Here is a 22,372-nt window from a genome sequence, read left to right as displayed (position 1 = left end):
ACCCTCTGTGTTCCATTGGTTTATTTTTAAGGAATATGCTCTGAACTCATATACATAAAGAAGAGTATTGACAGCACAATGGCAGCAAAAGGACTTAACACAAGGAGCATGTATCCTATCCTCCAAGGACACTGTTACCAAATAAAAATAGTGGCTGTGCTTGTCTTCACAATGTATCTATTCCAGAAATCCAGAGCAAGTGGATTCTTTTCACCCCATCAGTGAAATAGTGTTTATTCGAAATTAGATGAACAAGAGAAAAATACTAAACTGTACATTAAATACATATATACACATATCATTCATTAGAAGTAGTAATGTATCTAGTTTTCAGATGCCATCAGTGTGGGCTACTACAGCCATATACACTGTTTAGCATTTCTATGCAGTAACCCAGAAAGGAAATTAAAGATTATATCTGAAAAGTAGTTTAAAAGGTGAACATAATGTGAATAAAATGAAACATCCCTTAAAAATGCTGGGTGAGTTTTTCTTTGATTTACAGCAGTGCTGCTGTCATGCCTGCAATGACATTACACGTATAATGAGGTGAAAAATGTAACCCAGAGAAACAGGGCATTCATTTTGGAAGCAAGGTACAACTAAGAGCTAGATCCAAATAGGTATTTCAGAGCTTAGCCTCAAGGTAAAGTTTATATCTAAAGTCCCTGCATAATTTAGGGAGTCCACTAGGTGATCATGATTAGCAACCTAGTGGTTGTTAACACATGGCTGATGGGATGATGCAGTAATCTTGCAGAAATATATTTTGGGGAGACAGACATGCAGATTCAATATTTTCCTTATAGGGAGTGGGTTAAAATCTCCATCTTCTATCAGCCTTGGAAGCATATAAATAGAAGCTTTACAGAACTCAAAGGACAGCCATAAAGGGATTTTGCTGAAAATGAAGGGGAGAAGAGAAAGAAATCAAAATCCTCCACGGATGGGTTGTAGAAGCTAACGTGAGGATACTGACTAGAAACTTGAATTTGCATATATATGTGTATGCAATGTGTATATGTATATGTGACATCTATTCGTAGAGGTGAAAATACAGATTCAAAATTTAATTTAAAAATATACAATAAGATTACATCAAGATACTGAAGAAACAAAAATAAAGTGTTATGTCTATACATGCACACATATCCCTATTTGCAAATACACATATTTCAGCCTCAGGCTCAATATGTCTGTGAACACCCTTGTCCCTTCCCCTCATGGGATAATCTACCCTGAGTTGGTTTTCCCTGAAAAGAATCATAGAATCATGGTTTGGGTTGGAAGCGACCTTCAAAGACAGTCTAGTCAAACCCTTCTGCAGTGAGCAGGGACATCTTCAACTAGATCAGGTTGCTCAGAGCCCCACCCAACCTGACCTAGAATGTTTCCAGGGATGGAGCAGCTACTGCCTCTCTAAGCAATCTGTTTCACCACCCCCACAGTAAAAAACTTCTTCCTTAGATCTAATTTAAATCAACCCTCTTTTAGTTTAAAACCACTACCCCTTGTCCTATTGCAAGACACCCTACTAAAAATTTTGTCCCCATCTTTCTTACGATCACCTTTTAAGAACTGGTAATTCAGGAACTAGACAGGGCTTGGTATTAAGCTTTCTTCCCCCACACATCCCTACCCCATACTATTTGGTTTAGGGTTTCAACTGTCTCTTTCTGTATGAGATGGACAGACAGACTTGTGAACAGTGACCTACACAGGCACACTGTAGAATAAATCCAGAGTTTTATAAGTCTCAAAACAGAATTTGCTTTTTCTGGATTCTATAGCAATCAGGAGGCATTTGTCCAAGTCATGGATGAATAAATTAAACAACACTGGGTTCAATACTGAGCCTTGGGGGACAGCACTCGTGACAGGCCTCCAACTAAATCCTGTGCCACTGATCTCAGCCCTCTGGGATCTGCCATTCACTTCCAGAGTTTACTTATGACAATACCCTGAGAGCAATGCCAAAAGCCTTGCTGAAGTCCAGGTGGACAATATCCACTGTTCTCCCCTCATCCATCCAGGCAGTTGTCTCATTGTAGAAGGCAACCAGGCTGGCAAAGCATGTTTTGCCTCTGATGAATCAATGCTGACTACTCCTGATCACCTTCTTGTTTTCCATGTGCTTGGAGATGACCTCCAGGATGAGGCATTCCAACACCTTTTTGGGGATTGAGGTGAAGCTGACTAGCCTCAGGAATACTAAAATTTCTGGGTCTGTGTCTCTTGCAGGATCTATTTCTCCACAGGATACCATACTTGTACCATCGTATTTGTAGATATTTCTCTTTTGTCTTACAATTTAAAAATACACTGACTTTTGAATTAGTATATTATTTGAATTTGATATTCCAAGTTTCTTGCAATACATAAAAATGTAATGCATAAAGTAAATGTATTTAACTATTCAAAGGAAACTTGCATTAATTTGTCCACTCAAAATATTCCTCTTCTCAAAAGTGTTTTCAGTTAAAAATATTTCTCTTTACATCTATAACTTGTGCAGTTGCATTATTCCATAAATTTCAAATCATGATGATCAATTGCTAATAAAACTATGAAACCATTCCCTATTAAACAAAGTTAACAAAGTGAACAAAGTGAACAAAGTGACTATCAATTTAGGCTATATGCCCAATGCATTTTTTGCCATAAAACAGGTTTGCAAGTCTTAAATGGTTTCATATTCCTCTAAACCATACTAAGAGCATAACATGAATATTTTAAGCAGCTTAGCTTTGATTTAAATATATTTACTCAGGATATGCTGGCAGCATCCCAAAATGCAGTGTAATACCCTTAAAGCTGGCAATCCCAAACTCAATTTAAGAGAGCAGATAATATGGACTAGCAGCATTAAAGCAAATAAAGTCAATTAACAGGAGTTTTTTTCCTTAATTTGTTTTCTCTAGCTTGAAATTGCAAAGGATGGATAAAGCTGTGGGATTAATGAAGAAAGAAATTAATGGAAATGGAATATAAAACAAAAAAATGGAACAAAGAAGTCCAGGAGCTATTATTCATTACTCAGTTCTTAAGGTTTAAAATTGTATAGCAATATTCTTTTAAAGCAGCCACAGTGCAAAACGGAAATTCCACCTTTGGAATATTTCAGACATCCACCAGCATATTCTAAGAGAAGCAATATGTTAATTTGAAAGCATTTACTTCCACTGAAAAATAAATTATTGAAAATGTATTTCTAGTTATGGAAAATAATGTTTACTGCAAGAACCCTTCCAAATTATTTGTTCCTGAGATTTCCCTCAGACATGAAAACTAATTCAATTCATTTTTAAAGGAGTTATTCAGGCTGCTGTATGTGCATATTGGCATTTAGGTGTTCCAAGATCGAGACAAGAGGAAAACAGCCAAAAATAGTCACAGAATAGTAACACATTCCACAAGTGAAAACAAATGCTTACATTATTTAGTTACTGCTTGAAGATATTTCATATTTTCCTGCCTACATTTCACCCAGCTCAAGAACAGCAAAATAATGAGTTCTGATCATATGATATTGTCTACAGTTACACTGGAAAACTTTTATTATTGAAAGTACTGCTGAAACATGGCTAATAATTTTCCAGCACCCACTGATATTATGCTGTAAACATAATAACAGTAACAGTAAAATTTTGCTGTTAAATATCTATATTTCCAGTGATATTTAAAAAGACAAAAACAGTCACTTCACCAGGAGAGCATTTCCCAACAATTCTATAACACAGCTCATAGGAGGTTCATTCTAAAGAACATTCTAGGCATATGTATATCCATATGCTTTGTTTCAAGACCCATCTGTTTTGATTTGATCTATATGCTTCAAAATAACATTTATTTTATGAAACATACAGCGAGTGAAAGGGTCCACAATACTTGCTTTGAACAACACAGGGATTCCTTGTAAATCAATTATGTTATTTGGATATATTTTCATAAATTTGCCAGGGAAATTGCAGCATCTTTTCTGAAGCTGGAAGTTGCATTAGGCTTCAAACCAAAATTGTGAAGTTAAGATGTAAAGCAAATTTTTCATTATTATTTCTGTGAATATTTAACTTCTGTATTACTGAAGTCATACATTACAGTCTCTAAGTCATTGAATGCTGTAATTCTAGAGTGGATAGGTATTTTACTAGTCTCAAGTAATCAGGTTTAAGCACCTTTGCAGAATTGTTTTGTTTCACACTTATTCAGCCACATAGGGTATAGTTTTCTAAGACAAGTCTGTAAACACATAGAATCATCCTGGATTCAATAAAACCCTGAACTTGAGTCACAATCAAATAAATTATTTTCAGATTCTATTTGTTTACGGATGCATATTTTGACTTATCCTTAGCATTTCCTGACTCTTTAATATAATGTGAGCAATTAATCCATTAAACTCTTAGATTCCTTAAGAGATAACCTTTTCTGTTTACAGCTCTTTAGCCAGCTATAAAATCCCCTGCAAGAAGACTGCCCACCTTTGAGGTTACTTCAACAGTGTGTTAAAACGTGAGGGAAAACCAACCTCCCAGCAATCAGAGATTCAATATGACAAGTCTGAGTGAAGAAAAGCTTCAATAACAAAGTAGCAGTAAAATCAACTACTGCCATATATACTGGAGTCATCAGCCAAATACCAAATAATGGAAAAAAATATGGAAGGATTAATGTCAAACATTAACTTTTAGAAGCTCTCTCAGAAGAAGAATCAGATGATGTATGATCCAGAGTGGCTCTACCCCCAAGTTCATGCCCAAGCGCAAATAGCAAGTGTGGAAAATGCAGTCAGCGTAAGAATCAAAGATTATTTCTTCAAACACTGAAAAAAAAAAAAATTATTGTAACCAGACTGAGGGAGAAGAATTTGGTTTAACCAGGAAATAGATACCTTATTCATGTTGACAGATTCCTAGGAATGCTGACTCAAAACCAAACTTGAAGAATTTCATTTAATAAAAAAACATTACTTTATTGTGGATCAAAAAACCCCAAACACAAAAAGCACACCAAAATACTCTAAAGACCTAATCAAAAAAAAAAAAAAAAAAAAAAACCAAAACCTAAACCTACACAAATTCCAAGCTTACTCACACGTAAAAGCCAAAAGTTTTTAAGTGCAAAATGTAAGGTCATTAAGCAAAATGTAAGGTCATTAAGCAAAACCTACTATTATTGATCAGACTTGATTTATAAAAATCGAGTTTATTCACAGGAAAAAAATTGTTTGTTATTTTAATCAGACCAAAAAGTATGTATTGTGCATTCCAATAGGTGTACCCTAATTCAAGGGAAACAGCACAGGGACATGATATAATATGTACCTCCTATTTCCATAAGTAAAAATAGGACTTAGGAAATGTTTAATCTTCTGTGCGGGCTTTTTTCTTCTCTATCACTTCATGTGGAAATCCTAGGACCTACCATGACAACTGTTAAAACGTGATTCTAATGTTTTGCAAAGTACTTGCAGGAATTTTACATCACTACTGAAAGAAACTGAACATTTAATATTATTATTAAGCAGGATTAGGATGGATTTAAGAATGTTTTGAGAAATTACGTGAAAGTGAGTCACCCAGCTCTGAAACACAGCCTTTCCCATTGTAATCCAACAGATGCACCTGTAAAAACTAATGTCAAATCCAATTGCTGCATATGGCTGACAAGCATTCTTTTTAAAAGAACTTTATTTATATCATTTATTTAACAAATTTTCAGCATTTATCAACATCCTAAAAAATAACTTCCATAATTATTGCTAAATTCCCAAGAACTACAGGTAGAGATTTAGGTATGGTACTTAAATTTGTGTTCTTTTAAAATAATATTTTGTTTTAACATGATTGAAGTTTCTCTTGTGTTTGTCTGGTCATTACCAACATTTATCTATTTACTGGAGTTGCATCCAGTCAAAAAGGCAAGGTCATAAGAGATCCATTTCAAGAAAAGATAAATTAGATAGATAACACAAGATCCTTGACCAATGTTGCTTAAGAGTTATTCATAATGATAATATATTATATATATGATATGTATAATTATCTCATATTTGTGTCATCAGTTTTATGTATGGTTATACTTACAGCTCTTTCTTTTATATAAAGGAAATAGTTCTAGAAAACTGACACATGAAGAATCTTGGTCTATGGATGAAAACTCCAACTGCTTAAACTACACACACGTAATGTCTTTAATAAAGTATAAACACCTTCATTTTTTTTCCATTAAAATTGTGAAAAATAAAATACAGCTCTATTCCATGTAACCAGTGAGCTGATTGTCCTTCTGAGCTTTGGGCTCTCAACAGCTACTGGGCAGCTGTGAAAGTACTTTGAAAAATAAACATTCTCTGATCAAGGTAATGATCGGCATGATCTACCTATTTAACAACGGCCAACAGTTATTTTCTTGTGCCACAGTAACATTTCTCAGCAGCACTATTTGAGTATAGCATGAAACCATGTTCTGTAGTTTCTGCACTCTTAAAATATTATTTTCCTGTCTCTAAAACTTTTTATTTTCCTGTCTCTAAAATTTTCCTGTCTCTAAAATATCAGTGCCCAAAAGGAAAGACAGTTTGGCTTTGGTTTGGGGTGTATTTTAGTTTGAGGGTTTGGGTTTTCTTTAATAATTTGTTTGGTTGGTTTAATAAATAAGATCAAAGTACTCAACTCCAATTTTCCTATAAACTTTTTCATATTTTTACTCCAGCTGAACACATTCTTCTTTTGAGAGAAATGAGACAAGAAGCTGCCAAGTTAGATGGCAGCTTGCATAGCTAAAAACACCATCCTCCATATCTCTTCATGCCCGAAGGCCATGCACTTCACTGTTGACACAAAACTCAGAGAAGCAAAATTGTCAGGACTCTGTTTAGTATTTTACTAAATTACGCTGGAGATCTCCAATGACAACTTCAAATCTTTAAATTGACTCTTTCTTCTACATAAATGCTGAAATACCAGTAAAAGGTGTCATATGGCAAGGAAGAATATGGAATAGTAATGGAACAAGGCAAAGTAAATACTTGGTAAAGCAGTGTTCAGCCAAAGACATTCAGCCCTGCAGCAGAAAAGGTTGTGGAAGGGTAGTAGTGAAATATGATCATGGAAATGCAGATCATTTGTCTTTTTGCAGTTGTCAATGAAAATATTGGTGAATGTAGTGACCAATACTTTTTTTTTTTAAATATAATAATTTAAAGCACTTTTTAAATGGAACTTGAGTTTATTTGAAAAAGTTTTATGCCACTTTGTGTTACTGAACAAAGTATTTCCATAAGACAAAAAGGAAAACATTTGTTTGCTACTGAAAAAACTATTGCAAATATATATAATGCTGTAATCAGGATAAAGGGGTTTTTTTAATATGATAGCACTTTTTACAGAAGTTTTAACTTTTTACAGAAGTTTTAACATTAGTCCTAGTTCTGAAATAATCAATGTGTTAAAAAAACTCCTAACTGTGAAGCAAACAAACCCAACTGGTTTTCTTAAAAATATGAAATTCTATTGAAAGGTAACTAATTTCTAAAAATATTGAAAAAAAAAACTTTTGTTAAGAGAAGTAATTATAAAACATGGGCTACAAATATTTGAAAAATCAAAAGCACTGCAGTCGTCTGCATTTCCAGGTCACTAACACTGTAACTATGAAACATTGTACTTAGGGCATTTAAGACCTCGTAAGGCATCTGAAAATCTTAGCATAGCCCTATTCCTTGCCAGCCCTGATAGAAATTTTTCTGAAATTTTGTATAACAGCACAAAAAAGCTTTCTCCAACCATAAAATATTTCATTAAATATCTAGACTAACCCTTTTCCAGTTCTCCTCTCACTTTGCTTAACACCTCAACTACCTTTACAGTGACACCAAAGCCAAAATTTTCTGGTTATCAGTGGCTTATTTTCTAACAAAATACACAAAATTAGTTCCCATTTATTAATTCAATATGAGAGATATCAGAGCTATATGAACTCCAAACCTTAAACTACTATTTTATTACTCCTTCAGCTTCTTGGTCTTTAAAATTATGGTTCAACAGGGTATATTCATGGAATTAAAATCTCATCTGGCTTTGCACCTACTAACTATATTTGGGCAGTTATCCATGTGGGTAAGCTTTTGTAGAAAATGTGCCTGATGAAATAGGGGAGTCAAATACAGAAGTAATGATAATAATCTTCTGCCTCCTCAGGAATTCCCATAATTGAACAGCAAAGAACTAAAAGCTCAGCATATCATGGTTCCTTATAGTCAAGACCCAGAAAACTTACCTAGAGGTTTGTTGCAGTACTGTAGCTTTAATCTAACTAAGAGATTAAACTGTAGAAGAAACGGACTTCACTAGGCTCTACTGATTTACAGCACTGGTAGCTGAACCCTGAAACATTGGCATAATTACCTCCCCTTAAAAGTGTAGTGAAAGGAAGTTACTATGGTTCTCACACAGGTAAATCCTCTACAAATGAATATTTCCCTTAGATCAAGAATATTGGTCCACGGCAAACCGAGTTGATGTTTTAACAAGTACCACTTGTACATTTTAGCAGTTGCAGTGGGGTGTTGTGGGTAGGAGCATGTATACGTCCCCAGCTTCATTCACAGAATTTAGCGTAGAAAATTCTAGTGCTCTCTCTTTTTTTTTTTTTTTTCTGTCATAAATATGCTTTACTTAGTGGGTTCCTTGCTAAATTTCATGGTTTCTTTCTTGATTTTTTATTTTCAAGACCACTTTGAAAATATTCACGGAGATCACACCCTGTGAGAACACATTCTGCCACCTTCACAGCTCTTTGCTATCCCAGGCTCACACTACTTGTCAGGAAGCAGATGGATAATCATTGTGAGTCCTTCCATCAAAGACCTCTGATGCATCCTCAGGCACTTCTCCTGGTTTACATTAATGACAACTCCAGCAAAGGAAACATACTCCCACTTTTTTTTCCTGCATTTGGGTCACCACAGAACAAAAAACCTATGTGCACACATTCACATAGAGCCATACTTGTAAAATCATTGATGCCTAGTTCCTTTGTTCAAGTCACAAAGAAAACTTTGTGACATTCAAATTATTGCCAAAAATAAGCCAAGGGACTTACCATCAAAAGTACAATAATCAATTGTTAACAATTTGGGAAAATATTTCTGTTTACTTTTTTAAGTATACAACCACAGTGGAGTAAAAGACAAAGAGCTTCTAATTTTCTATCCTTATAACCATCAGATGGGTTCTGGTGAGTAAAACACCAGTTATCTGCAGAAACAAAGCTGAGAAGGCTTCCAAAAACATGTGTTACAACTCTTATAAACTAGAAGATGACAGTAAGGACAAAAAAGGAAATTATTGTGAACAGACTGCCTGTGGCCACATGACAGCTAAATTCAACAGCTTTATCCAACTCAAGCATCTTCCCATGAATGAAAAGAGTAAAAAATGCTCTGAAAAGCAAGCCACACTCCTTATCTGACAATAGGGTATGCCACACTCCTTATCTGACAATAGGGTATAGCCTTACCTTAAATTACAACAAAAGTAGTGTTTAATGAACATTGATGATCACAGAACGACGCAAATGTAGAGCTCAATTTGAAATCTCCAGTGTCTAGACACAAAAGGTCACAAATGGACAACACTGAACATGCTCTGACTGACTAATGTTGATTTGATCTTTAAATGTGACTTTTCATTGTTTAGGCAGGTTTGAAAAGACATTATAAAATCTGATTTAATGCATTTTTGAACACATTTTTCTTAGCTGTATCACAGTCACACAGTAAGTTTCTACAAGCATATTGAATGTCGTGAATGATAGAGTCTGCCGAGATCTGAAGAGATAAGCCTTAATAACACTCATATTTTATAGTCTTCCTTCTCAAGGACATCCGAACAAACACATATAGCATTACTGAAAGGAAATCACATGCATCTTTCACAAATTTCCATTTTCTTCCCTCAGTTGCTTACAGATGAGGTATGCACAGGGCTTACCACTTCTCCTGAACTGACCCCATGCCTGCTTCCTTCAAGGCTAAGAAAAGATCAAATCTAGGCAAAACCAGATTATTTAACTATGTTTCTGCTCTTTATGTAAACATCATACTCTATATTCAATGACAAGCAAAGGGATTTAACTGAGCAAATTCTTGGTTTTAAAAATAAAGCAATGATTACTTTGTTGAATTATCAGATCATTTTGTCAATTGTTATCTTTATGTTTGATTTTGACTAGACAGAAACAAAAATCTTACTATTTGCACAGTTGTACATGGCCTTTTTAGGCAAACAGTGAGGGTTTTTTTTTTACATTAACCTTCTTCAATTCCTTTCTGTTATTTATTCAACACTGATGGCCTTGAATTCATATGCTTTATTTTTCTCAAACCACCTCCATCCCACATAACAACTTTTTTTCTTTCAACTAAATGGAGAGAACAGTGTTGTCAGGACTATCTGGGAGCATGTCCAAGTAGTTCATTGACTGAAATAGATCAACACCTCAAGGTATGAAGGAAAGTACCAAAAACAGCTTTGAAAATTGACTGGTTCAAAAGCACAGTTGTTAAAAAATAACAAGACATACTCCCTCAGTACTTGATTTTTTTTCTTTCAAGAAGAAGAGTACCAAATTTCCCCTCAAATTAGCTATGACCAGTCATTGGCCTTGCATTTGAATTGTGCACAGTAATATTTTCAAAAATCAGATTTAGAGAGTGAAACATCAAACTTCCGTTGCTGAACGGACTAGAAGCATATATGGTTGCCTCAAAACACCAGAAAAAATAGGTATATTCTAAGCAGTATATGAATACTTTCTTAAAATGTGTAATCATTAACTTGAAAATGTGGCTGGGGTAAGGTGTTTTATCATTTGAATAAAAAACTCCAACTTTGTTAGTGTAGCATACATGAAAACTGTAAACATTGCTGAAGAGTAGAAATCAGATAAGCAAAGAGGTTTGATTCCCTAGGGCTCATTCCTGATATTGGTGTTAAGTGGCACAGTAAGAAAAAAATAATGATGAATTTTATTATTCAAATGCATGTTGATAATTCATCAAAAGTTCTCTATGACATTTTTAAGCATTTATTTAAATATTTGCTATTAAAATGCATAAAATGTGAACATAAATATTCCTATTAATATATGATATATAAAATCAAAAGCCACTGATTAAGCATTTTAAAAGAAAATTAATTCTGCTCTTTTAGAGTACCCTGTGTCATTCTAATATTCCTAAAGTACCTTTTTACCCGAATTCTAAACGAATAAGTATCATGGAACTTCTTTTAAAGATTTTCTGCCTTGTAGGATAAATGTTCCAAATATCAATGAAGTAATTGCTTTAGAAAATAGTTTTATCTTACAGAATATGTAATCTTTATGTTTGCTACTGTTATTTACATACATTTATACATAGTACAGTGTTTCTGATTGTGTTACAGTATTTGATCAGTAAAACAAGTTGTTCTGCTACTATTGAACTACATTAACCAGTGAGTATACCATTTGCAATTTTAAAATCAAAAGCAAAAAGCACCATCAGTCAAATTATTTTTATCATGTTGAATTTGTTTTACAGTACATGCCTCCATATTGTTAAGGTCAATAATAAGTGAACAACCATTGTAGGTGCAAAAACAGTAGTGCGACTTTAAAAGATAATTGGGGAAAAAAATTACAAGGAAAGACGGGTTCTGGAATTAGCACCTTTGCTAACGATAACCAGCACAGGTGGTTTGACTCAAAGAGCATTGTACTCAACATCACTATGGACTTAATCATGCAACTTAGGAAGAATACTCCATCACCAGCTCATACAGGCATGACTATACCTAGGATAAACTGGCAAATACCCATGAACTTTTAACACTATTTCTTCATTTGAGCATGAGAGAAATCTAAGCCACTCTTTTTCTAAACAGCATGCTACAGTTTACAGCTTTGATTCTTATTTCCACTTCATATTAACATAAGCTACTCAACAGAAAGTTAGAGGACAATCAGACCTCAGGCATACAGCAAGTTATCTTATTCCAATATTTGATCTATAAATTGTTGCTTTGAATCATTACATATGAGAAACTTTACATAATTTCCTCTCATCCGTGGTGTAAATATAAAAGCATACTATCATAAATCAACTTTGCACTAAACTCTCAAGGACTGTACATCCCTGACAATCTCAGTATTTGGTGTTGACTGATGATTGAGCACTCACACTAAAAATATAGGTAGAAACAGAAGATTTAATTGGTTTCCAAGTAGAATAACTGGTTTCCTCAAAGTTTTGCAATCTGAACAGTTGGGGCAGGACTGAAAATATTTGCTTACATGCTTAAAAAAGTGAAAGCCAAATTTTACAATTGTGAGCTATGAGACTCAGATTTTCTTGTAAATGTTTCATGCTTACTAGTGTAATTATTTTGATTATGGACTCTTTGGTAAATCATGTCCTAATTGTGCAACTTCTAAATAACAGCATAAATGTGAGTTGATTGATATAGCTGACATATGTTTAGCTCTTGAGCTGATTGAAATAGCTGGTATATATTTAGCTCCTAGTGAAGGACAAAAGCCCAAATGGATGGCAAGTTCAATAAACTCATCCTTAATAAATTTACCCAGATTATTACCTAATCATAGGTATAAATATCTTTATTTTTAAGAATTTTTTTTTACATTCAGTATCAATTACCTTAGGACAAAAAAACATTTTAAAGTAATAGCTATTTCTATATTCAGAGAAAGGTGACAATTTAAAATATTGTACTGGACATACATAAGGAACTACATATGAAAATGGCACAGCTTTTCAGAGTGAAACATTTCTACACCTTTTGAAGCAAGCCTGATGAGCTTTATTCAATACATTTCTGTAAAGTCTTCAGTTAAATATACATGTTCACAAACAGGTCCTTATTTACAGGACTAACTGTGATTATCTATTGCAAAAACAAGCACCACCCACTTCCTGGCAAGGTTTTAGTGGAATGAGTGAGCAGTCCCTGATTCAGCATTTTTGTATTTTCTTGTCAGGAAGAAACTGATGACACATTTATATATTAATCTTTCCCTTCTAAATGTCCATCTGAAAAAAAAATTAGTTCAATATGTCATGATAGACACCAAAGCCTGGAGGGAAAACAAAAATCCCCACTCAGTCCACTTTGACTTGCCCATAATGCTGATACCATGAGAGACATGGTTCATCTAGCCTAACTTAAGCCATCTAAGACTTATCCAGCTTAAGTCAACCTTGTCTAATCCTGCCTCTTTCACTCTCCAAATGCTGCAGAGGAGCCCTAAGGTATGGCTTAGACTAGGAGTTTAGTTTCAAGACAGAAATGAAGACTTCTAGAATTTTTACTTTTTCCATGGATGTTCCCAGAAAGTTAGAAAAACAAAGACTTTCCAAGAAGGACCAGAAAAAAAACCCCATATTCAAATATACATTCCTCTTTCATATAAGTAATCACTTTCCATTTCACCATATCAAAATAAATAAGGAAAAAGACAAAGTGCAAGGAATGGGACAAATAACAGGATCAAGGTACAGAAATAAAAAAAAAAAAAATTAAAAAAAAACAAACATATTTTTCTTTCAAAATTATTCTATTCATCCATGAAACCACATCTTGCCATTTGTCTGTAAATATATGATGCTAACCTTCAGCTATACATATTGAAACCAGATAGTATGTTTTTCAAATTAGTAAACAGAGACACACAGTAAAATATACAGATGGAAGAAAAGAAGAGAGGAGAAAAAGAGTAATCATAATTTGAATTTAAAAGGACATCAAATCTCGCAAACAACAGTTTCTGACAGTAAAGTAAGAAAGCTCTCTCTGGACTGTTCTTCTGTCAGTTATGAAGCCTTATACAAGAATTAATGATTCTAACAAAGAGGTTTCTTTCATGATGGAAGACTGACAGACACTTTCAACACTCCTAGTTCAACTGACTTCAAATCAAAATAACTTTTAAAAAAAAAATTAGGTTTTAAAGAGTCTGTGAGTAGAAATACTAATACAATAAAACACACATTCAGTTAATGTGCATTCATGTATTTCTCCAAAAATTAAAGTGTCTGAAACCCACAAATTAATTTTCCTTCCAGTGCATGGATAACAAAAAAAGTTTACTGTGAACTAAGAACAAACTTTGTGATCTAAACTCTACAGTGTAGCTGTGCTTTAATCTACTCCTACTGTAGCCTCCACTCACAATACCAGTGAACCGCAATGGCAGTGAATCACAATAGCAGGGAACTAACTACATTTTCTATGCCCCAGGCAGAAACAACTGGAAATGGAAACACTTTAAAAAATCTGTTTCCTAAAAATGTGTATTTCATTTCAAAGCAACGTACCAAAAACATTCCTAGATTAGTTACTGTGTTTCAATAGCATTTTGGACTAGAAGAAGAATGTTCAAGGAAATCTGAATCATAACTGATCCAAGTCACTTGCAAATTTTGATGCAAGCCTAGCTCTGCAGCAATGCAAAAAGAGCAGTCTTGACTTGAGCATTTGCACCCATTTTTCACTTCTAAATTTTGCCTAAAGGAAAAAAAAAAAAAAAACCGTGGTGGTTCTAATTCATTAAGAAGTACTTTTAAATTAAATTTAAATTATGTTTTTGAGTTTGCTAAGTGTTTTACATAGCTCTACTATAACACCTGCTTTATCCAAATCTGGCTGAGCTCCAGTATTGGAATAATGATCACCATATGTTTGTTCTGTACTCTTTGCATTACTGAGAGCTTTGGCTGCTTAAATTGAAGGTGTCCAACACTATTGTTTTATAATAAAGGAACCAAAGGCTTTGGGGCAAAATGGGGCAGGAGTGAGGAGAAGAAAGGGGGGAACACAGCATGGATGGCATGGGACATGCACAAAATTATAAGTATTAATATGACAGTGAGCTTTGAATCTCCATATTCCAGTTCAGATGTGACAGCATAATGACATTGTGTCATTATGTTATCATGCTGTTTAATCTAATCTTCCAACATACATTACAGCATAACACTATAAAAACCTTATTCAGGAAAAATTAATTTGCCTTGCAGATTGGGAAGTATGGAAATAAGACACCCTCTGTTTTCTCTTTTGCATTTTTGACATACCTTCTAGTAATTGTTCCTCTGAAAGAGATTAAAGCGGATGAAGGTTAAAACTCAGAAAAAGACAGGGTAAATACATTAAGTAGGGTACAAAGATCTGTTTTATTTACAAAGACTACAAAATGTTTGGTTTACTTTTTTCCCTGAATTGAGGGGATTTTCTCTGGTATAAAATAAATACATAAATAAATGGGGGAAAAAAACCCTAAATCTAAACTAATAAAACTAAACCCTAATATTTGAATTTAGAAAAAATCTCCTTTTCTATAGTTTTTTATCTGTGGTGGCAGAAAGCATTTCTTTCAGCAACCACATTTAAACTGGAGGCATTACTTGAACATTGCATCCCTTCAAAGGACAAGCAGCAGTCAGTAAGAAGCAAGTTATCAGTAAGAATAAGCAGTCAGGAAGAATACAAGCTATCAAGCAATTGTGTGAAAATCATTTTACGAGACTATTGGTGTTCCAAACACTGGGTGAAAGGATCTAGGGATATTCCAGAAAGCCCACACGGATGAAAGCTTTCTTAACCTACATTAAATCTTGATAATGCAATAATGAGTATTTTAAAAGGATAAGTCTAATTCCCCTATCTAGTGCAATAAAGACTGTATACAGCTAATCAGCTTTGCCCTTTCAATTAAACTCGTCCAGGACGTTCTATGTAGTCAGCACCCTGAATGAGTCATTAAAATTCTCGTTCTGTGAGAGTTGTGTGCAGTGCACCGTTGTTTCTAAATTCCATTAAATCCAAACGGTCTTTATCGCCCCATGACCACTGTGACTTCAATCAGCCAATTTAATTACCTTACAAAATTGTCAGCAGAAGCAGCAAAGAAAAACAGGAAGGGTTGTGACGTTATCAAATTGAAATCTTCCTCTGTGCTGTTTAATCTAGACCAGTCAATAACAATGCTTCTCACCTCCTTGCTGCCTTCCCGAGGCTCTTAACCTTACTTTTCTTTCAAAGATTCCTGTTGTTGTTTGTAAGACTGATTTCGAACTCATCTTCTTGAGGATGTTAACAGATATTGAAAGCTTCTTCTCCTTGGCAGTAATTTTTCATTGGCTCTGAATGCTGGATTTGCCAAGACACAGACCCCCCGAGGGCTGCCACGAGTTTGGCTTGCAGATTTTCATCACACTCTTGATCTGAAGGCAGACTGCCTTCCCCACTCAAACAAGATATGTACATTTTTTTTTATTTTTTTTTTTTTTTTGTTTCTCTCAAATAGAGGCAGAAACCTCTAAACCACTAAAAGGATGTCAATGCAAAATCTAAAGGAAAGAAAGTACACATCCAGGAGGGTTAATGTAAGTCCCTTAAGAAAACTCCACTCGATTACCCAGCAGGTATTTTTCACTTGACCTCTTGTCTCACACATCTGCACAGAGCTAGTTCCCACTGCTGTGCCATGACTTCTGGCTCTGAATGCTGGATTTGCCAAGACACAGACCCCCCGAGGGCTGCCACGAGTTTGGCTTGCAGATTTTCATCACACTCTTGATCTGAAGGCAGACTGCCTTCCCCACTCAAAGAAGATATGTACTTTTTTTTTTTTTTTTTTTTTTGTTTCTCTCAAATAGAGGCAGAAACCTCTAAACCACTAAAAGGATGTCAATGCAAAATCTAAAGGAAAGAAAGTACACATCCAGGAGGGTTAATGTAAGTCCCTTAAGAAAACTCCACTCGATTACCCAGCAGGTATTTTTCACTTGACCTCTTGTCTCACACATCTGCACAGAGCTAGTTCCCACTGCTGTGCCATGACTTCACTGGTTTTAATCACTACAATTTTAAAATGGTCTCCTGAATCCTAGAACCATGTGTTTTGACACCCACTGTCACTTCCACAGGCAGTGGATGCAATGAGCCAACCTCTTCTCTGGTTTTGCCACACTTGAGCTCATTAAAAACAATTATATGAAGATAAACTCAATCTGTTTCAGACAAAGGAGCTCAGCTAAGAAGTGTCATGTCAGATGAAATCCATACTAAATCTTCACAGAGGAAGACAAACGTCTAGCAATTTCCCTCTGGTTGTTCCCACAAAGGAGTTGAAAAATGAGGGTGATTTTTCCTAAATCACGAAGATTTTATAATGTTTGATTTGCTATGATTATTATTTTATGTAGGGCAACAGGAAAGTGCTAGCCTTCATGCGGACTTGGTGTAGTATTTTTTTAGAAACAAAAATATTTTTAAAATAGTCAGTTGTAAGAAATGCTTCTAGTGAGAGTTCAAAACTCTTCCTTTTTCCTTTGAAAAGTTTTTCCTATCTCTCTCTTGACTTTCTTTTGCTTTTAAGCTGGAAGAAGCCACAAGCGCGCACACACCCTTCCTTTATAGCTCATTGTAACACAAAACATTCCGCTCCCTCTCTCATCTGCTTCAAGTCAGGCAACTCCAAAGCACCAAAAAGTCAAAACTACAGGTATATGCCTCTACTTGTCTTTACCCTTCTCGAATGTCCTGAAGAAAATAAAACATCACATAAAGTGGGTTAAAACTTATCAGGTAAGCGAGCACCCTGCAGTGAAGATCTTTAGTCTTTCATCACATTTCCAGGAATAATGAGAGCAAATACAGTGGCCAAACCTCTTTCACCTTCCCGTCACAGGTCTCTCTTCACACCTTTGCTGTAGGAAAGAACTGCTCACAGCAATAGAGACAAGGCCGGAAACGGGAAGTTTAAATAAAAAGGGCATTTTAGGGCGCTCCAGACTTCAAAGCACTGACAATCAAGCTCCATATAGTGGTAGTAGGTGGGGGAAAGAAAAAAAAAAAAAAGGGAAGGGGGGGGGGGGGGGGGGGGGGGGGGGGGTTAAATAGCCCAGGTTCTTACTGCCTTGGGCAAGACAATGTGTGGGTTGCTGAAAACACAGGTGAGCAATTACAGGTGTTTGACAGCTCTTAATGGCTTGTTAATTCAGCATTTCGGGGACAAGGTATTGAGATGCCTTCAGGAGGTAAAGGCAAACCTAAGAAAAGCAGCCCGACGTGCCTTGCCCCACGTCGTGGGCAGAGGGGCCGATCGGCTGGGCTCTGGATCCGCCGAGGTCCCTGGAATTTCTTGGGAGCCGCTGTCATGGGTCTGAGTATACACAGGGGCAGTGAATCGGAAAGCTGCGAAATGTGATCCCTGATAACGTAAAGGATGTGCCGGCGGTCACGTATTTTGGCTTTTGTTCGGTGCCAAGTGATAAGGAAAAGGTTTCCATCACACTTAGCACAGCGGAGAGACAAATACGAGGCTGCAGCTTTTCTCCCTCGTCAAGGTGGGATTTATCCTTTTATCCGCATCAGTGGTTTAGGGCTGGTCCCATTTGACACCCTCGAGTACCGTATAGACAAACCTCACGTTCAGCGTTCCCTGGGCTCGCTTGTGGCAAACTGTTCAGAAAGGACAAGGGAAGGAGCTTGGTCGCATGCCCCATGAAGCAATGTGGCATGCAGGAAGGGTGCCTGGTGTGATGCCCCAATACCACGTCGCCCAACTCCAGCAGCAGCAACAGGCAGGTGTCCAGATGCCTAAGCAAGTGTCGCTGGAGAGGGAACGGTGCCATGGCACCAGCCTCTCTCTGGGTTTGCTCCATAAGGTGCAGACTGAAATAACCTCCAGAATTTGACAAATAACCCAGGCGGTTCGACTTCCCTGTGTGGTTGCTAAAATGTAGCTTCAGAGAGAGAGGGAGGGAGAGAAAGGACATGCTGGCTAGTCCCAACAATGAGAGGAGCCGTGGGAAGGACAATGTGAATCCATGGTGGCTAATTTGCACAGGAGGAATGAGGGGGCTGCAGCTCTGGCAGGCTTCAAGCTCTCCCCTGTTGCCATAGCACTGCTGGCTGAGGAAGAAGAGCGGGGGCTGGCAGGCTGCCTTCTGGAGGGAATCTCCTCAGCTCTCCCTTCTCCTCGGGAAGGACTCCACGGCATCCCGTCCTCCTGGTCGCAAGGACGTCCCAAAGGGACTGATAGCACGGGAACACAGAGGGGGCGGTGGGGAATTCCTCCTCAGAAATAACCAAAGCTTTTCCGCAGCTCAATCCCTGCTCCCTCCCTCTACCCTGCTATGCCCTGCGCAGAGAAAGAGATGTCAGCCTTTGGAGAAGGCGTGGAAGTTCTCTCGTGGTCACAGACAGAGTGAGTTAGCCAGGATTAAGCTAAATCCAGACTCCTTTAAAACACAGATGTGCAACAGGCCCGTATAAGAATGGCAAAAGTCTTCCTGCTCTTTTCACGTCTAACATTCTCCACAACAAAATAAACTTACCAATTGCTCCCCACCTACTTTTAATGTTCAGTGATGGTTTGGCGACAATTCTTTTCAAATACAGAGAAAAGCAGGCAGAGATGCAGAAAGGGATTTCTACTTCGCTGCTACAAACAGCAGAGTGAATACAACTCGTTGGCCAGCTGTGTGACCAGAAGGCAGCTGGGAAGGGAAGTTAGCCCAGTAAAACATACGCATGCACCACCCTGTCACTGGGTAGCAGAGATGCGCTGCATCACCTTTCAGCCGCGGGATTATTTATTGCTCTAAGCTTGCCAAAGCGCTGCTCTCTAGGGCTGTCTCTAAAGGTACACCGGATTAACAGTTCCGAGGGAATGCCACTCTAAAGAAGGAAAGTCCACCTCTTGCTAGTGCTGTGACCAGGAAGATGTTTGTTTACACAGCTATACCTGAAAGTAACTCAGGCTCCTAGAGACAGACTCTCGGAGCCCGTGGAAAGACAGACAGCCGACCAGTGCCACATTACAGGCATCCTAGCATTAAATTCACGGCGATGATTATGGATCAGACTGATTGCAAAATAGACCCTACAATGATATACGGGCCCGTTTAGCCATGTCCAAAGAAACAGGCATTCCTGAGGACGGTTGCTAAGAGCAACGTGCCATAAGCACCACCTTTAGACCAGATGGAAGCAGAAAAAAAGTGCTGCTAGGAATTCAGAGATTGGTAACAGCCTGGTGACTTTTTAATCATTACTCACCTTCCCCTCCATATAAAACTGTGTGCGGGGGTGCTGAATTAAATTAAAATAGATACAAACCAAGGCATTATTCCCAGGAAAAGGCAAGAGATTTCTGTGCCCCTAAGAAATGGATGCAGAGGCTGCCACAGTTTATCGTGGACAGCGGGAATGAGGGAGATCCGCTCTTCCTCCGTCCACCCGTGCTGTCGGCAGGCACAGAGGCATACTGCTTGTATGGGGGAGCAATTTTCAGGCTGTCCCTTCCTGGGCGCCCCCCGCCGCGGCTCGCCCGCGGTACGCGGGCGACCAGGAGGATGCTGATACGGGGCTCTCATCGTATCTCGCCCCGGACTAGCACCGAAGGACATCCCCGGCCGCACAGACCCCTTCGGACCTGCTTTCCGAACTTTCCGTCCTTCCCTCCCTCACTGCAAAACTTCTGTAGGGGATGCAGCGGCTGGAATTTGTCCCTCGCTTGCTTTGCTTAGACACACGAACATGCGCGCTTGCACAGGCAGAGCTCTTAAGGTTAGTGCCCTAGTCCAGCTGGATAGCCTTTAAACTGTAAACCCTCTCTATTCTTGAAATGTCATTCTGATCTGCTTTTTTTTTTTTTCTTTTCTTTTTTTCCCGGGAGAGGGAGGAACTCCTACAACTTTCCTCGCATAGAAAAGCTGTGCTTTTGAAAGGCGCCGCAAAAGCTCTTCCCCGAGCACAGCTCGAGACATAAATCATCTCTTCTCTAACCCTAAACGCCACTCAAGTGTCAAGCAAACAGACAGATTCTTCAAGGGAAATCAGCCCAAAGGTCTCAAATCACAGCGTTACGCCCGCACGGGATCGGCTCGGGGGGATCAGAGACGGGCGGCCGAAACTTAACAGCTACTTGACAGGTTTTCAACTGATCAATCACCGCATTAGCCATGCCTTCCCCTACTATGGAAACAATAAAGCAAAACAATGGAAACAATTACGAGGAAACCACACAAGCTGCGCAGAGCCTTAGGCAACCACGTTTGCCAGTCTTTTTTCTATTGTTATTATAATTATCATCACCATCGTGCCGTTACTACGGCTACAATGAGCAGCAGAGACAGAAAAAAAAAAAAAAAAAAACAGGGGGAGTGCTGCTAGAAGGGAGAAGAAAATCGGTTGTGTGAAAATCAATTCCTGTATTTCAATAGCTGACTGCTTGGGTCGAGATCACTTAGCTTTAGAGTTGTGAAAGAGAAGGCTGACAACAGTCATGCAGGTTATCAGAGTAAAGTTCAGGTTTGGGGGGAAAAAAAATAGATATTTTCAATCAAAAAAAAAAAAAAAAATCACACAGCAATTCATCCCTCCGGATGCAAAATAAAGAGGGACTTCGCTGCCTGACTCCGGTAGCACGTCCCAGCTCTCCCCCAGCATCCCCTTCTGAGTGAATCCTACGCATATCACATTCAGGCTTAAACACACAATGAACAAAGTGTCGGGAAATCTTACCAAATCTTAATACATGTGTGGTTCCTTGAGAATATCCAATCCACAGTAAGCAAAGAAGGAGTCTAATGGTGCATCTGAAGACTGAATTAGTTACAATATGGGAAATAATCTTCATGATGTTTCTATGCACACACGCGCTGCCTTACTTCCCCCTTCTAAGCCGTCAGGTTTCCCGGTAGGGTGAGAATGAGGATACGTAAACTGATAGCCCTCAGACACGATCACGGCATGGTCACAGAGAGAGCAGAGAGTCTACGCTTCCCAAACCCATTAGCAATCCCTGCATGTTCTTCATTCACTGCGCCAAGGAGCAACCTTCAACTGCAAGGAATGGTGGGACATCCATGTTAGTCGGGGGAGAATCCTTGAGAAATCCAAACACACACGGTGTCCAGCCGAGTAAACCTGGGAGGCGAGAAAGGAGGAAAATCAATAGGTAATCCAGCTCGAGAGATCGCTGAGGTACCGCCACATAGCGAGCGCCCGCGTTTCACTGGCGAAGCTTTTGCCGAGCTCCCATTCTACTGCACTGCTGCACAGCTTCTGACGCGAAGCCAAGATTAAGTGAGAGAAATTGAGATAGCTCTTCTCTGCTTAAGGCTGCCTGCCAGACAGCCTTCCCTATTTCTATTATGCAACCGATCTGATCGCCCAGCTTTGTCGGAGGCAAAAAAAAACCCCAGCTCGGTTATATTTACATGCTTCTTATTGTTATTAGTTATTCAGTTGTTCTGAACAATGGCTATAAGGGGCGGGGACCCTGTCACTGGGTA

General features: G+C 37.8%; 1 protein-coding gene across 1 annotated transcript in view; it reads right to left on the bottom strand.

Annotated features, from left to right (window-relative positions):
* The window catches only part of GRIK2 (glutamate ionotropic receptor kainate type subunit 2), a 345,339-nt gene extending 323,544 nt beyond the window's left edge, over positions 1-21,795 (bottom strand). The window contains exon 1 of the mRNA XM_041478054.1: positions 21,600-21,795. Within this exon, the coding sequence (XP_041333988.1) occupies positions 21,600-21,714 (115 nt within the window). The 5' untranslated portion in view covers positions 21,715-21,795. The remainder of the gene's footprint in view (positions 1-21,599) is intronic.
* Positions 21,796-22,372: the final 577 nt, after the last annotated feature.

This window comes from Pyrgilauda ruficollis, unplaced genomic scaffold, assembly GCF_017590135.1.
Source record: "Pyrgilauda ruficollis isolate IOZ18807 unplaced genomic scaffold, ASM1759013v1 scaffold43, whole genome shotgun sequence".
NCBI lineage: Eukaryota > Metazoa > Chordata > Aves > Passeriformes > Passeridae > Pyrgilauda > Pyrgilauda ruficollis.
Note: the sequence above shows the minus strand (reverse complement) of the source record. Positions and strands in the feature narration are given on the sequence as shown.